The 14,442-nt window shown below is 56.1% G+C and overlaps 1 protein-coding gene across 1 annotated transcript; it reads right to left on the bottom strand.

Moving 5' to 3' along the window:
- Window positions 1–2,614: 2,614 nt before the first annotated feature.
- LOC138689020 (T-cell activation Rho GTPase-activating protein-like) lies at window positions 2,615–4,117 on the bottom strand. Its single transcript, XM_069802296.1, has 5 exons — window positions 4,072–4,117; window positions 3,811–3,877; window positions 3,658–3,733; window positions 2,842–3,003; window positions 2,615–2,757 (listed from the first exon to the last, which is right to left on the bottom strand). The coding sequence occupies exons 1-5, from the start codon at window positions 4,115–4,117 to the stop codon at window positions 2,644–2,646; spliced, it is 465 nt and encodes a 154-aa protein (XP_069658397.1). The 3' UTR covers window positions 2,615–2,643.
- Between the last annotated feature and the right edge of the window lie 10,325 nt (window positions 4,118–14,442).

Here is a 14,442-nt window from a genome sequence, read left to right as displayed (position 1 = left end):
AACCCCATCTACCTAGTCCAGAATATCCTATGGCAGACACACTCAGAAGAGAGAAAAGATCCTTTTATTGTGAACATCAACTGCGGTGGGGGGGTGGGCCCAGGAGTCACAGGGGTTCAGCAGTGACATGAAAACAGCACCTACAACGACAGAGTCAGAAAGCACTGATAAACCCACAAAGGCAGGAATAGGCAGGATTTGGTTCCCCTTTCTTTGGGGAACACCGTTGACGAGGAATTGTTCATAGCCCAGAAGAGAGAGCTATGGCTGGCATCCACTAGGGGATGGCTCTGGCGCCTTATCCCCACGGGTAATGCCCTTAGAGACCTGCACGCGTGCAGAGATGCACGGGGCCCCCGTGCCACGCAGCAGGGCTCGATGGGGAGCCCCTGGGGAGCGGCCACAGAGTTATTTCCAAGCCCTGCGCAGCACCATCCCTCGCCGTCCCTTGCCAGTGGGTTGGACCGACTTGGAGCAGCGCTGAGAGTTGGGAAAGATGGGCAGCAGAGCCTAGTACACACCTGGGCTTCCTGACCTGCTGGACCTTCCTGCATCTTCTCACTGGTCCGTCCCCAAAAACGTTTTCTCTCTTCCTCCTCCTCTTTTCTGCGTGTCTGTCACTCTCCTCTCCCCAGGCCTGCTTTCTCTTTCGGTTTTTCTTTTTCTCCTTGTCCTGGGGAGAGCCTGCAAACCTTTTCATCGCACAGCGGTATGAGGTAGGGGAAGGCACGACCCACTGGAGTCGGTTCTGATGTTAACCAAAGTGAGCTCGTTTTACCGTCTTTCCTCCGACAGGTTTGCCAGCTCTTCTGGGCGCACCAGGGGCTCTGCCGCGCTCTCGGGGGTGGCTGGAGGCAAAGCCTACAACAGAAATGTCAGAGTTAGCAGGTGGCAAGAGACGGCCTGGAACAGTAAGCAACTCTTTGCCAAACTGCTAATCTAGCTCTCCAGAGGAGATCCCTTTGGCTGGTTTGCACCATCCACATTTCACACAGTCCCCCCGCCCCCCCAAATAGACTTGGAGAAGCACCGACAAAGTCGGACCTGAGCAAAACCCCGCTGAAGTTGACAGCTACTCCCCTCTGTCTATTTGTAGGTGATTTGCAGGCATTTTGTTTGTCAAAGCACATGCCAAGTGCATTTGAGAAACAACCTTGCCAGTTTTCCTTGCTAGGGATCTTCCCAGCGGGTGGAGGAATAACCCAAACACACACCAGCTCTACTGCCAGGAAGAGGCACAGCAGCGTCTCGGCCTCATCAGAAACTCCCCTCTTACACCAGACACACTGTCACAGCGTTTGGGGACCTGACATACCTCTCCTCTTTCAGACTCCACCACCATAGCTCCCCCAGCTTCTCTGAGGACACCGAGCAGAGAGGGGGGTGCATGCAGCGAGGCTTCTGTCTGATGTCTGGTGTCTGCTGTAACTGCTGGCACACTTTGCTCTTCCAAGTGCAGTTCTGGAGAGCAAAAGCATGTGCAGCAAAGCGACTTGTTGGAAGTAAACAACCACTAAAGCAAAACCCACCCAAAGCCCTACACCACTTAAGTTTTCAGACCTCCGATGCCCTGTCTGCAGGCTTCAGCACATCTTGCAGAGCAAACCGTTCATGCCCCAAGAAGCAGTGGCCAAAGAGAGGCCACGGGACAAGCGGGGCTGAGAGGACAACACTCCAGGCCCAGCCCTGCCAGAAACGATGCTGAGGTTTCTGGCGTCCCAAGCCCCAGCCTCTGACAACCCTCAGTCCTGCCTCTTACCTCCCCAGCTCTCTGTGGGGGCTGCCGACGACTCCTCGGCTGCTGAACAGGAAGGGTCAGTTGTCTGCTCCCCAAAGAGTTCCCTGCAGTTGTCAATCATGAATTCCACCAGCACGTTCACCTGCACACATCAAACCCTTGGGCTCAACCCAGGTGCCTGGAAATGTATCACGCAGCCTTTCCCACTCCCGACCCTTGCCTCTGCGCAGGCGGCTGTGGTTGTGGGGCTGCTCTTGCAGGCAGCCACCCCACCGGCATTTGCTCAAGAGAGGAGGCAGCCAGGGACCTCTGAGCAGCCAAGCTCCGATGGGCCGGCAAGGCTGCAGCCGGCTGCTCAGTACAGCGCACCTTCTCAGTCACCGCCAGCATGGCCTCGAGGGGGAGCAGGTCCTCGTGAGGTGGGCTCAGCAGATTTGGCCCAAGGCAGATGGCCAGGTTGCTGGCGGTCATTCTGCTGCTGGCGGCGTTGTGGCCGATGTGCTGGAGGAGGGCCAGCGGCCGCTTGAGGAGGAGATTGGCTCCAGGCAACTCCTCGGCCACCCTGAGGGAACAGGAACTCAACGTTAATAGAGAAGATGCTGCCCACAGCCGTCCCCAAAGCTTGCCCAACACAGGTGGGTGGCGCAGCTTTCCGGGTGCTCTCAGCCAGCGGTCAGTGCTCCTGCGCTTCAGGAAGGAAGCACGGCCTTGCTTCCCAGCTCCTCATTTCACCCAAGCCCAGGCAAGGGAAGGCTCCCTGTCCATGCCCTTTTCCACCGAAATCTAAGCCCACCCCAGCAAAAGCAAGCTGTCAGAAGACACAGCTTTTTAAGGAGACCGTCCCTTTTCAGGCAAGTCCCAGGCCTCTACCAGTCCCTCCTCAACAGGCAGGCTGCTGCCCACACTTACGCTTTCAGCTCTTCAACCTTCTCCTCCTTGCCGCTCTTCTGCATCGCTGCCATCCAGTCCTCGTAGAGGTCTGTCACGAGGAGCTTGGCAGGGATGCTTCGGAGGAAGTCCTGCAATGCCAGGGGCTCCAGGTGAGCCTCTGAACACTCCAGGCCAGGCAGGAGCTCTTCCAGCTGCAGGTCAGAAGCGCTCACCTTCAAGATGACGGCCAGCAGCAGCGCAGGCTGGCTGCCCAGGTCGACATCCGCACCGTGGTCCAGGGCCTCCCGCAGCTCACGAAACTCTGTCCCGCCGGCAGCTCTTCGGAATATCCCTTCTGTCGACGGTCCTTCCTTGTGCAGGACTGCCAGCATCTCCTGCAGGAGGGGCAGGAGGACAGTTGCTTGGCTGAGAAGCTGCCTTCCAACAGCAGTGACCAAAGCACTGCCCCAGATCCTGCTCCTTCACCCCCGCCAAGGGGGCTGGCACCAGAAGCGTCTTCTGGGGGTGAAGGGCCCAATCCCCCATCCCCGGAGCTCCCGGGGACACCCACCTCCCCTCTGAAGCAGCCGGAGGGAGGGCTGGGGACCCCCTGCCCAGGCTGGCTTACCTGGATGGGCTGGGGCAGGGAGCCGTCCTCCCCGCAGAGGGCTGCCAGGGGCTGTCCAAAGAGCGCCCTGCTGCAGCCGGAGCCCGCCTGCCCTGGCGCCTGGGCAGCGGTCGGGCAGCCCCATCCTCCTCCTCCTCCTCCTGCTGCTGATGCTGTTCCCTCCTTCTGAAAAAGAAAATGGAGCAAGAGTGCATCAACGGAGACAGCCAGGCCAGCACTCCCGGAGCCTGCCCTGCCTGCAGCACGGTGCTGAGCGGTGCGGCAGGATGGGCAGGGAGCCAGCAGCTGGAACCACAGCTCCAGCTCAGCGGCTCCAGCTGGGAGGCTCCTGAGAGCCGGCGTGCTACTGGGACAACCTGTCCCAGCCCTCGCCCTGCCCTCCTCCAAGCTGTGGGCAGCAGGAGAGGCTCTGGGTCCCCACAGAACCACATCCAGTAGCTGCTGCCCAGCGGGTGTCCTTGCTCGTCCAGGTGACGTCCTCCCTTGGGGTGCCGCACCTGCGTGGCGACACTCAAGGGACAAGTGAGCACAGCTCAACCATTTGCAGGACAATGCGTTTCTTTCCACAACTCACCTGGTGAGCGGCAAAGTCCCCCAGCTTTGATAGATGGGGCTGTCGGTGGCCCTTGCTTGGGACGACCCTGCGAGAAGCAGGCTGCGCTTAGAGAGCAGCCCCGCAGCAGAAAGGGCCACCGGTGAGCTGCCAACCGGCACCAGCAGCCTGAGCGCGGCAGAGCTGGGACCCTCTGCCCTCCTGGGCTCTCTGCCCCACACGGCAGGTTTCCCCCCAACGCCCCCAGCGAGGATGTGCTGGCATTCCTGGTGGCTCCCCAACCCTCTACGCTCCCCGAGTGGCACCGTGGGACGCTCCCTCCCTCCATCTCTGCCTTACAAGCTCACCCCGCTGGCCGCAGACGCCGGCACAGCCAGAGGCGGGTGAAAGGCAGCCATTCTCACCTCTGCCTGGTCCTCCATCAGCCTCTCCAGGCTCCTGGCGCTGAATGTCCTCCACTGGGCAAGAGAGAAGGAGCGGAGGAAGGTGGGCAGCGATGCCTCTGCTGCTCGGCTGGGGGACCAGGGCTCGGGGACAGAGCCCAGACCGGAGAGACACTCACGGCGTGGCGGCGGCTCAGCTCCTTCTCCAGGGGTCTGAGGGAGGGGAGACGGGTCACGCGGGCTCTCTTTGCTCCTCCTGGTGTCCTGTGCACCGGCAAGGGACAGGGAGAGAGCTGGCTGAGCCCCAAGCTGCCCCTTCTCTCCTGTGAGGCAGCTCTGCCCGAGAGCTGCCCGCAGCCGCAAAGGCACCTCTCCCCAGCTGGGGAGCTGTGTTCCCCCATCCGGCTGTGCCTGGAGCATCCCCCCCGGCTTACCCCAGCAGTGTGCCCACCCACAGCTCCTTCAGTGCCTGGGAGCTGCAGAAAGAGAGGAGAACCAGCGTCAGGCCCCGCTGCCCCCCAGCCCGTGGGGAAGGTAGGACACAGGGGCAGGACGAAGCCCTGCGGGGCAGGACAAAGACGCTGCCCAAGCCCTGGCTCCCTGTGTCCTGCCAGAGCAGCTGCTTTTGCCCTTCTCTTCTGGGGACCCAAAGGGCACCAGGGGATGCAGGACCTGGCAATGCCCCCATCCCTCCCTGCCGGCGTGCTTCCCGCTCCCTGCCCAGGCTCTGCACGCAGGGCAGAGGCCGTTCACAGGATGGCGTGGGCACGGTTGGGAACCTCTCCTGCCCGGCCATGGGACGTGGCACCACGACTCACCCGAAAGCGGCAACGCAGGAGCCGGTGGGCCAGATGAGGATGATGGAGGTCCTCTCCTCATCGCTGCCTTCCTCCTCCTCTTTTTCCTCCCCCGCTGCCTCCTTTCCGCCGCTCAGCACCCACAGCTGGTCCAGGGCCAGGCGGAGCTGTGGGCGCAGGGCGGTGCCACGTCTGCAGAGAGGAGAGGCAGGCGGTGAGCTGGAGGTGGCCTCCTGGGGGTCCCCCCGGGCAGAGCCCCGTCCCCCACCTGCCCTTGGGACGGACATCGATGGGTGCATCCAGCACCACGGTCCCGGGGCCTGGGGCTGGTGCTGGGGTGTCCCTGCCCTGGTGCCAGGGCCAGGGATGGGGGAAAGGCAGCTGGGCTCTGAGGGTCTTACTGCAACTTGGCGATCACCACTTCCTCCTGGAGGAGGAGAAGGCGTCTCTCGCTCCTCTTGCGGCCCCGGGTCAGCCGCACGTCCGCGCTCAGCACCGGCTCGGCGTCGGTGAGAGCCTCCCTGCAGAGCAGAGAGCAGCGGGCATGAGAATCAAGGCCCCCGCCACGGGTCCCGGCCGTGCCCGCGTGTCCCCGAGGCACAGGGAGAGCCCACCTGGAGCCGCAGCAGCAGTTGGCCTGGCCCATCCTGCCCGGGAGAGGAGGACCCTTGCCGTGGACCGAGGACGCGGGCCAGTCGGCGACAGCGGGGATGGGAGGCGAGGTGCCGGTGCCGGCGAGGTGCTGCTCGGCCAGATCCTGCCTCCTCCCGGCGCTCCTGCGTGCCAGCACAGCTCCGTGCTGCTGTCTCTGGTGGCTGTGGGCTCCAACTGACCAACATTCCGAGCCCAACGGACCAACATTCTGAGCCCAACGGAAAGTGGGAGGGGCACCGGGGCGAGAGTTCTCTCCAGTATGGCCGTCTCTGCCTGGCACTGGAGAGCCCCGGGCGGGCTGGACGGACCCAGCAGAGGGGAAGGACCGTCTCCCTCCACCTCTTGCCAACGCTTTGCCTACTGCAGCCCAGGAGGCAGTGAGCTGCCTTTGCCCCAGGGGCACTTTTCTGGCTCAAAATCGGTCCACTTGGCGTCCACCATCACCCCAGGTGTCTGCACAGCTGCTTTCCAGCTGGGTGTCCCCCAGCATTTACTGGCGCAAGGGCTTCTTCGTCCCCAGGTCTCCAGGACTTTGCTCTTCCCCTTGGGGAACTACAGGAGGTTCCCGTCAGCCCCTTTCTCCAGCCGGTCAAGATCCCCTGGGTTGACAGCAGGACCCTCCGGCGCATGAGCCTCTCCTCCCGGTTCTGTGCCACCTGCAAGCTGCCGGAGGGTCCGCTCTGCCCCATCTCCCAGATCCCAGTGAATGTGAACAGGTCCCCCATAGTGCAGCCCAGGGGGTGCCTAGGACATCCCTTGTCACAGCAGGGTCAGAAATTTAGGGGGAAAACCCACGTTGGGTTTTTGCATTATTTATACACAGTGCTTCCCCTTTGTTGTTCCTGCAAGCTATTAAAAGTTGCTCAAAATAGGTCTCATTTCTCATTTGAATGTCACAGCTCTTCACAGTGCTGATGTCATGTGTAACTCAGGTTGTACTCTTGCACAGAGCATTAGGTAGTATGTAGCCTAGATTATTAGGGAGAAGATCACAGATTACTGCATTAGTCGTGCTAACACCCATGACAGGAGGTTGCATCTAGCTCTTGAGTCAAAGGGTAAAAATCCAAGGTGTCTATTGAACTCAGTGGGCTATTGACCAGCAGATTGAACTCACCCTGTTCAGAAAAGAAAAGGTACGTGAGAAAGGCCTATTCTACCTTGACTGCTACAATGCGTGTTTTTGTAGGTATGAAGATAAATTATCCATGCCCCTCCCGCCACCCCTTTCCAAAAAAGAAAGGACTAGAGAAAAAAGATTCAACTTGTAGAGCAATGGGGCTTGTAACAGCCAAGTAAATTTCCCTAGATCATTCCCATTCAATGAGCCACTTTGCCTGACATTCTGCCTCTACTTGGTACCAGCAGAAGACTCTACCTGTGCCATGCTTTCCTGATTTCAGCTGGGATAGAGTTAATTGTCTTCCTAGTAGCTGGTACAGTGCTATGTTTTGAGTTCAGTATGCAAAGAACCTTGATAACACTGATGTTTTCAGTTGTTGCTCAGTAGTGGTTAGACTATAGTCAAGGATTTTTCAGCTTCTCGTGCCCAGCCAGGGCACAAGAAGCTGGCACAGGACACAGCCAGGGCACCTGACCCAAACTGGCCAACGGTGTATTCCATACCATGCGACGTCCCATCTAGTATAGGAACTGGGAAGTGGGGGCAGGGAATCGCCGCTCGGGGACTGGCAGGGTGTCGGTCGGCGGGTGGTGAGCAATTGCCCTGCGCATCATTTGTACATTCCAATCCTTTTATTACTACTGTTGTCATCTTATTAGTGTTATCTTTATCATTATTAGTTTCTCCTTTTCTGTTCTATTAAACCGTTCTTATCTCAACCCACAAGCTTTACTTTTTTTCCCGATTTTCTCTCGCACCCCAGTGGGTTGGGGGCGGGGAGGAATGAGTGAGCGGCTGCGTGGTGCTTAGTTGCTGGCTGGGGTTAAACGACGACAGGGGTCTGCTCTGACCCTCGTGACTCAACAGGAGGGGGTCTCCTTATTCCCTGCACTGATGTATATGGTTACACGGTTTACAGAAGTAGTCTTATGCCAAGTCCTGTTGTGAGAAACCCTGCCACCTACTACCACGCCTCCCCAGTTCTGTTTGCTTCTGTCATAAATAACATCTTTAACTGATCCTTTGATGGTGTTTCACCTTAATTTAGCCCAAGGGAAATTCGAATTAAAAACGCCTCCCCATTTCCGTTTGCTTCTGTCATAAATAACATCTTTAACTGATCCTTTGATGGTGTTTCACCTTAATTTAGCCCAAGGGAAATTCGAATTAAAAACGACTCCCTGGTCTGTCCAGTCTGGGTCATGACATTTTTTTGGCGTAGTCGGGAGGATTCCCTCAGTGTTGCTAAAGCGGTCATTGGGACCAGGTCCTTACTGTGACCCCTCTCTGAGAGGAGTCATACACAAGGCGAAATAGTCCTCAGAGGACTTAATAATCTGATTTTGTTGCAGTCTCCCTGCGAGGTCCGAGTGTAGAGACAGTCCTCAGGGGACTCGATCTGATTTTGTTGCGGTCTCCCTGGGAGATCCCACTGTAGAGATAATCCTCAGAGAACTACTACTTGTGTGTTCATTATGGCCTCCCTGGGAGGTCAGACTGTAGACTGTACCCCTCTCCTGAAGGTATTAGAGGGCTACAATGCTTGACCCTCTCCCCTTGGTATGACTTGGGCTGGTAACAATTGGCATGATCTGCAAGCTGTAGCAGACAGAATTCTCCTTTTGGCTAAAGAACAAAGGTTGAAGCAAGGAAAAGGGAAGGCGTTGGTTTATGGAGTTTTAGGAGCCACTTTGGTGGCAGCACAACAGGACAAATGCGTAACCTGACAAGCAGAAGGGAAGGTGATTAAATCCCTTCAAGACTTTGTGAAAGCTTTGCAGGAGCAATCAGAAAATGAGATAAGGAGCCCTTCTGACCAACTCACCACTGAGCGAGTGACTAACCAGAGACTACACACTGCTTTGACTGAGGCTCTGGAGTGGGAAAGAGTATTAAGAGAGCAATTCGATGAAACCTGCTCCCAGATCACTTAGAAAATGTGGGTGCAGACTCTGATGGGGTAAAGGAATCAAAATCATGCTGGTGGACCTCCCAACAGTGGGAGAGGTGGCTTTACCCTTAAAACTCCACTGAACACCTCTTCATAGGCAGCTGCTGATACACATGGAAAAGACCAGCAAATCCACATGTGATGGATAATACTCTCATTTTAATCTATGTATGTTTTATACCTGCATTTTGTAGAACCAAAGAGAAATGGAGAAAGACAACAAGGGACCCGTGCTAGTCCTAACTATAGTAATTGTTATTTGTGTTATCAGCTTATTGTTATTTGTAATTTTTGTCTGTTATAGGGAAAGATGCTTTGGGGAGCCTTTTCCCTCATCCTGAGCCTTTCCACTGGAGGACAGGGAAAAGATTCTCCAGATTTAGCTTGGAATCTGATTCAAGGTTTCATGCACCTCTGGAATGACACCAATCAAGGTGTTTCTACAAAGGAATTCAATTTGGCCTCATTAATCTAAATATCACCAAACTTGTGAAACCCACATTGCTCCTGGAACAACGCTTCCAGGGGGCCTTTCATGGCTACTAAAGATTTATCTTCTTCCCTGAGGAGGGAACCTTGAATCTTGTGATGTTGTTAAAAGAACATGGGGTACCTGGGATGTTAAATTTCACCAATGGAGAATGCTGTCTCACCATAGACAACACAACTACCTCCTCAGAAGAAGCGCGAAAGAAGATGAGAGAAGTTACAGACAAGGCTGGAGAACTTTTCCAAGCGATGCAACCTAGAGACTGGCTTAACAGAGGATCATTGCTGACCTCTCTCCTAACATCCTTGGGACTCACCGGGTGGGGAAAATGGCTTGTTAGCAGTGGACTCATGTAGTTATGTGGATTTTTTGTTGTTAATGGTTGGCTTCACAATTGTTATACTGTTATACTGTTCAAAGTTTATACTGTTTTGTACCGTTTGAAGTTTTATACATGTTCTCGCTCTCTCTCTCACCTTTTCTTGCTTTCTCCTTTCTTTATATAGAAATCACCAGCCTGGGAGAAGACTGTGGAGAATCCACAAAGGTGGTATAGACAATGTCTGAGCCACAGGGTGGTGTGAGAGACTGAAAGAGTTAATGTCTCAAACATTGTGGTGGGACAAGTTCTGCTTAAAGACAAACCCTGCACAGCAAGGAACCAAGGTGAAAAGCCCATCAGCTCAGACATCAGCAACAGGAGGGGGGGGTGGTGCTGGAGGGTGGGCAGCTCCCTGTTCTGATACAAAGATCAAACAATGGCCGTGTCTGCAGGGAAGGAGAAGTTACTCCACAAAGGACCCCCAAACCCAAAGGCTCACAAACTGCTCATTAGCCTGAGGAGTTTGGGTGCCGGCCCGAAGGAGGGGCCAGGATGATAAAAGGGCACAAACTGAAGCCCCGGGTGCACAAGCCAACCGGGACTGGACCCCTCGGCTGAGTGAACCAACGCTGGACCCAGGACCGGTGAAATCTTTCTCTCTTCCTTTCTCTCTCTCTGTCTCCTTCTCTCTACAATCCCTACACCTCACCCGTTTCAAGATATAAACCATTGACCAAGTCTGAGACTAAGAGTGGATCCAGCCGCCCCTAGACCCTTCTCTGAAGAGGAGTCTGGAAAGCAAGGGGGTCTGCTCCGAACCTCGTGACTCAATGGGAGGGATCTCCTTATTCCCTGCACTGATGTATATGGTTACACGGTTTACAGAAGTAGTCTGATGCTAATTCCTGTTGTGCGAAACCCTGCCACCTACTACCACGCCTCCCCAGTTCCGTTTGCTTCTGTCATAAATAAAACCTTTAACTGATCATTTGGTGTCGTTTCACCTCAACTTAGCTGGAGGGAATTTTGAATTGAACAGGACTCCCTGGTCTGTCCATTCTGGGTCGTGACAGTTGGTTTTGATTTTTTTTTTAATTTATGATTTTTAATTTAATTATGGCGCTGCCTTTACCTGAACCCGTGAGCGGTGGTGCTGCGCAGGGTCTGGCAAGAACCCCGTGGCCGCTCCCCAGGGGCTCCCCATCGAGCCCTGCTGCGTGGCACAGGGGCCCTGTGCATCTCTGCGCGCGCACAGCTCTCTAAGGGCATTCCCCGTGGGGATAAGGCGCCAGAGCCCTCCCCTCGGCAATGCCAGCCATAGCTCACTCTCTTCTGGGCTATGAACAATTCCTCGTCAACGGTGTTCCCCAAAGAGAGGGCAACCAAACCCTGCCTCTTCCTGCCTTTATGGGTTTATCAGGGCTTTCCGACCCTGTCGTTGCAGGTTCTGATTCGTTCTCACTGGCTGAACCACTGTGACTGCTGCCCCCCCACCGCAGTTGATGTTCCCAATAAAACAATATTTTCTCTCTTCTGAGTGTGTCCGCCATCGGCTGTTCTGGAGCGGGGAGCTGCTGTTTGGGGATGACCCCTCGGGGAGGAGTTTGGGATCGTGCCTTGTCCCAGCATCCTTGCCGGCGGGCACGAGGGCTGAGTTCAGGTGCTTTAGGAGTGAAAGCAAGGCACAGAGTTGCACAGGAGGGTGGAGGTTGGAAGGGAGCTGTGGAGGTCGTCCAAGCCCTCTGCTCAAGCAGGCTCCCTTAGAGCAGGTTGCCCAGGACCACGTCCTGGTGCGTTTGGGCTATCTCGGAGGAGCAGCCCCATGAGCTCCGAGCGAGGGCAAGACGTAGGCAGACACGGTGGCCAGGAAGGGCTGAAGGTCCTTATGCAGCCACCGTCACCTGCAGCTTGCTGCTCCCTGCGGCCGTCACCCTTGCACAGCGAGTGCCGGGCAGTTTCTGCAGAATCCCCTCATTCATGGCAACGGTATAAACCCAACCGCCGTGCTGGGCGCTAGGAATGCGTCAGCTCGCCCCAAAAAGCTTTGGAAGCGGCTCCAACAGCAGCCGGACTGCTGAGGCTTTTGTGCGCCCCGGTGTGACACAGGGGATGCCCATGCCCTGAGGGAGGAGGAAGGATGAGCGCTCTCCCCGTCCGTTGGTAGGTAACTCTTTTGCTCACAGGTTGTGGTGGTTTAAGCCTGGCCGGTGGCTGAGCACCACACAGCCGCTCGCTCCCTGCCCCCCAGGGGAATGGCAGGGGAGAATCGGGAGGGCGAAAGGGAGAAAACTCACGGGTTCAGGTAAAGGCAGTTTCATATTTAAACTAAAAATCGTAATTTTTAAGTTTTTTTTTAAAACGAACCTAGAAAGGGAAGGGAAACTAAAACCCGTGAAAAACAAGTGCTGCAAAGGAATGCACTTGCTCTCCACCAGCCGACCGATGCTCAGCAAGGGCAGCCCCTGCCAACCTCCACCCCCACCCCCAGTTTTATTGCCGAGCACAGCGGCGTGGGCTGCGGGATGTCCCTCTGGTCCGTGGGGGTCAGCTGTCCCGGCTGTGTCCCCTCCCAGAGCCTTGTGCACCCCCAGCCTGCTCGCTGGAGGGGCAGTCAGAGAGCAGAAAAGCCCCCGAGGCTGTGCAGGCACTGCTCAGCAGGAGCTCAGGCAGCCCTGCCGTAGCAACACTGTTCCCAGTGCAAATGCAAAACAGAGCCCCATGCAAGCTACTAGGAAGAAACTGAATGAGTAAGCTCGTCATAGGGTCGCATCTCGGGACTGATTTTGCTCCCTCTTCAAACTCTCCTGGCCTTCGCCAGGCCGTGCCAGTCCTTCGGGCTGCTCTAGGATCTGCCAGTCCTCCCGGGCCATGATGGTCCTAGCGAGAGCAGCCTTCAGACGTCCCGGGCCCTGGAGACCCAGGCGAAAGGCTGGAGCAGAGGAGAGGTACCCTTGGTGCGAGAAAATCTGGTGAGATCATCAGGCGGCAGAGGAGGAGATTAGGCAACCTGTAAGCAAAGTGGAGATGCACAAGCCCCGACGGGGTGCACCCTCAACTGCCGAGGGAGCTGGCTGATGGGCTTGCGAGGCCAATACAAAAGGGAGATGTGCCCGAGGACTGGCAGAAAGCAAAGAGCATGTGGGCTGACAAGCAGTGCACTGGGTGGAAAACCGGCTGAGCATCTGGTCCCAGAGGGGGGTGACCGGCGGCACCAAGCCTCGTTGGAGGCCAGGAGCCAGCGGTGAAGCCCAAGGCAAGGGGCACTGCCAGCAGGTGGAGGGAGGTGGTCCTTCCCCTCGGCTCTGTAATAGCTGGGATAGAGACACTTACTGTAGGACAGGTAGAAGATGATAGTGGAGATCATCAGACTGGAGAAGCCAAAGGAAACTGCACAGGGAAGTGGAGCTGCCCACAGAGAGAGGGGTCGGTTTCCAAACTAGATCAGCTCCCATGCGGGAGGTGAATCACACACATGGACTGCAAAGCAACGTCACCCATAGAAAAAGGTTTCCTTAGCTTCAGATTGCCCAGAGGCATTTAATTGGAATTCAGCCCTTGCCAGCGGGAAAGACACATGCCCTGCAAGCACATACCGAGGCATGAGACCTTGACTGGGGCTAGGGAATAAATATGTCCGGGGACCTCCACGAGACCCCCGGCCTCTGGACTGGTGGCTGGAAGATGGGTAGGTCAAAGGACCCTGATGGGAGCCCTGCAGGGCCTCATCCATTGGACCAAGGGGCACCTTCCCTTGTCACACAGAGCATCTCATGGGCTGGAAAAGGGATGCTCTGGAGAGTTTCTGGCAAATCTCTGGAGAAGAGCTTCTCCCCGCCCCTCTCCCAGGGGGTTTCTCAGCTCTGGTGCCCTTCCCAAGGACAGCCCCACAGGTGGGCGCAGCCAGCATGGCAGGAAAGAACAGGCAGCAGCCACAGCGGTCAGCACTGCAGGAAAGCCAATGATAAAGCCTTATCACTCAAGTGTGATAAAGCCGTAATAACCAAGTGTGCTGCTCCACGGGCAGGAGTATTCCTGCCTAAGCTCACCACACATTTCATGTCCGTGTGGCTTTCGGCAGGAGATGAACGGCTCTTCAGTGCTGGTGGTCGCTCCGCTCTTTCAGTGAAAATTGCAGATTTTCTTCCTGTTGGACCTGCCTCAATTCCACTCTCCTGGGGCTTGCAAGCTGGCACAGCATGTGTGCCAGAGACATTCCCACCGCTGGGCTGTTGTCCACAAAGAGGAGTCTGTCTTTAGCCACGATGGTCATTTCCAGGGAAAACAGCTCGTTTTGTTGACCAGGACCCTATGCGGAAAACAGAAGAGCAGGGATGCGGACGTTTGCCACGAGTCCAGCGGAGCAGGTTGCTCAAACACAGCCCGCTGTGGCTTTCTGTGCCGCTGGGCCTGTGGGGACAAAGGATGAAACCTGAATTACCTACATGAAAGAGAGCTATCGCTAGCCTCGTGCAACAGCACTGCTATGGATGCACGACTAACCAAATCCTACAGGTGTTAAAACTCAGATTTATTCTTCTGCAAAAGTTAGCTAGAAGTCCGGTAACATTTTATAAAACCACAGGCTCAATGATGTAAAGAGAATTAATGCTACACGGCCGACTTAAGAATCCCCAAGATTTAAAGTGATGGCTCAAAACGTGCATGTCACTCCCCTAAAAGCTGAGGGCTCTCTCCCTCGAGGAGTTACCTCGGGCAGTGCCCCGACCCGAGGGGGAGTCCCCGACTGCAGACCCGCTGCTCCCAGGAGGACTGATTCCCACGTGTCCTCCGGCGGGACCCCATTCATCCCCCTGTCGAATCTGACCTGTGGTCATTGAATTCTGTTGGCCAGGAGGGTCACCTTGGTGTACCTGGCACATCTCCATCGGCCAGTTCAAATTTCAACCTGCAGCCTCCAGGGTTTCCTTCCCCT

Source organism: Haliaeetus albicilla, chromosome 14 (genome assembly GCF_947461875.1).
Source record: "Haliaeetus albicilla chromosome 14, bHalAlb1.1, whole genome shotgun sequence".
Lineage (NCBI taxonomy): Eukaryota > Metazoa > Chordata > Aves > Accipitriformes > Accipitridae > Haliaeetus > Haliaeetus albicilla.
Note: the sequence above shows the minus strand (reverse complement) of the source record. Positions and strands in the feature narration are given on the sequence as shown.

Bases quoted from the DNA above. Each gene is read 5' to 3' on its own strand.
- LOC138689020 (XM_069802296.1), bottom strand. From the start codon at position 4,117: ATGGAGGGAGGGAGCGTCCCACGGTGCCACTCGGGGAGCGTAGAGG. The intron at 3,004-3,657 runs GTGGGGACCCAG...CCCCTCCTGCAG, and splicing joins CAGCTACTGGATGTGGTTCT to GAGATGCTGGCAGTCCTGCA. The intron at 2,758-2,841 runs GTGAGCGCTTCT...CTGGCATTGCAG, and splicing joins TGCTGGCCGTCATCTTGAAG to GACTTCCTCCGAAGCATCCC.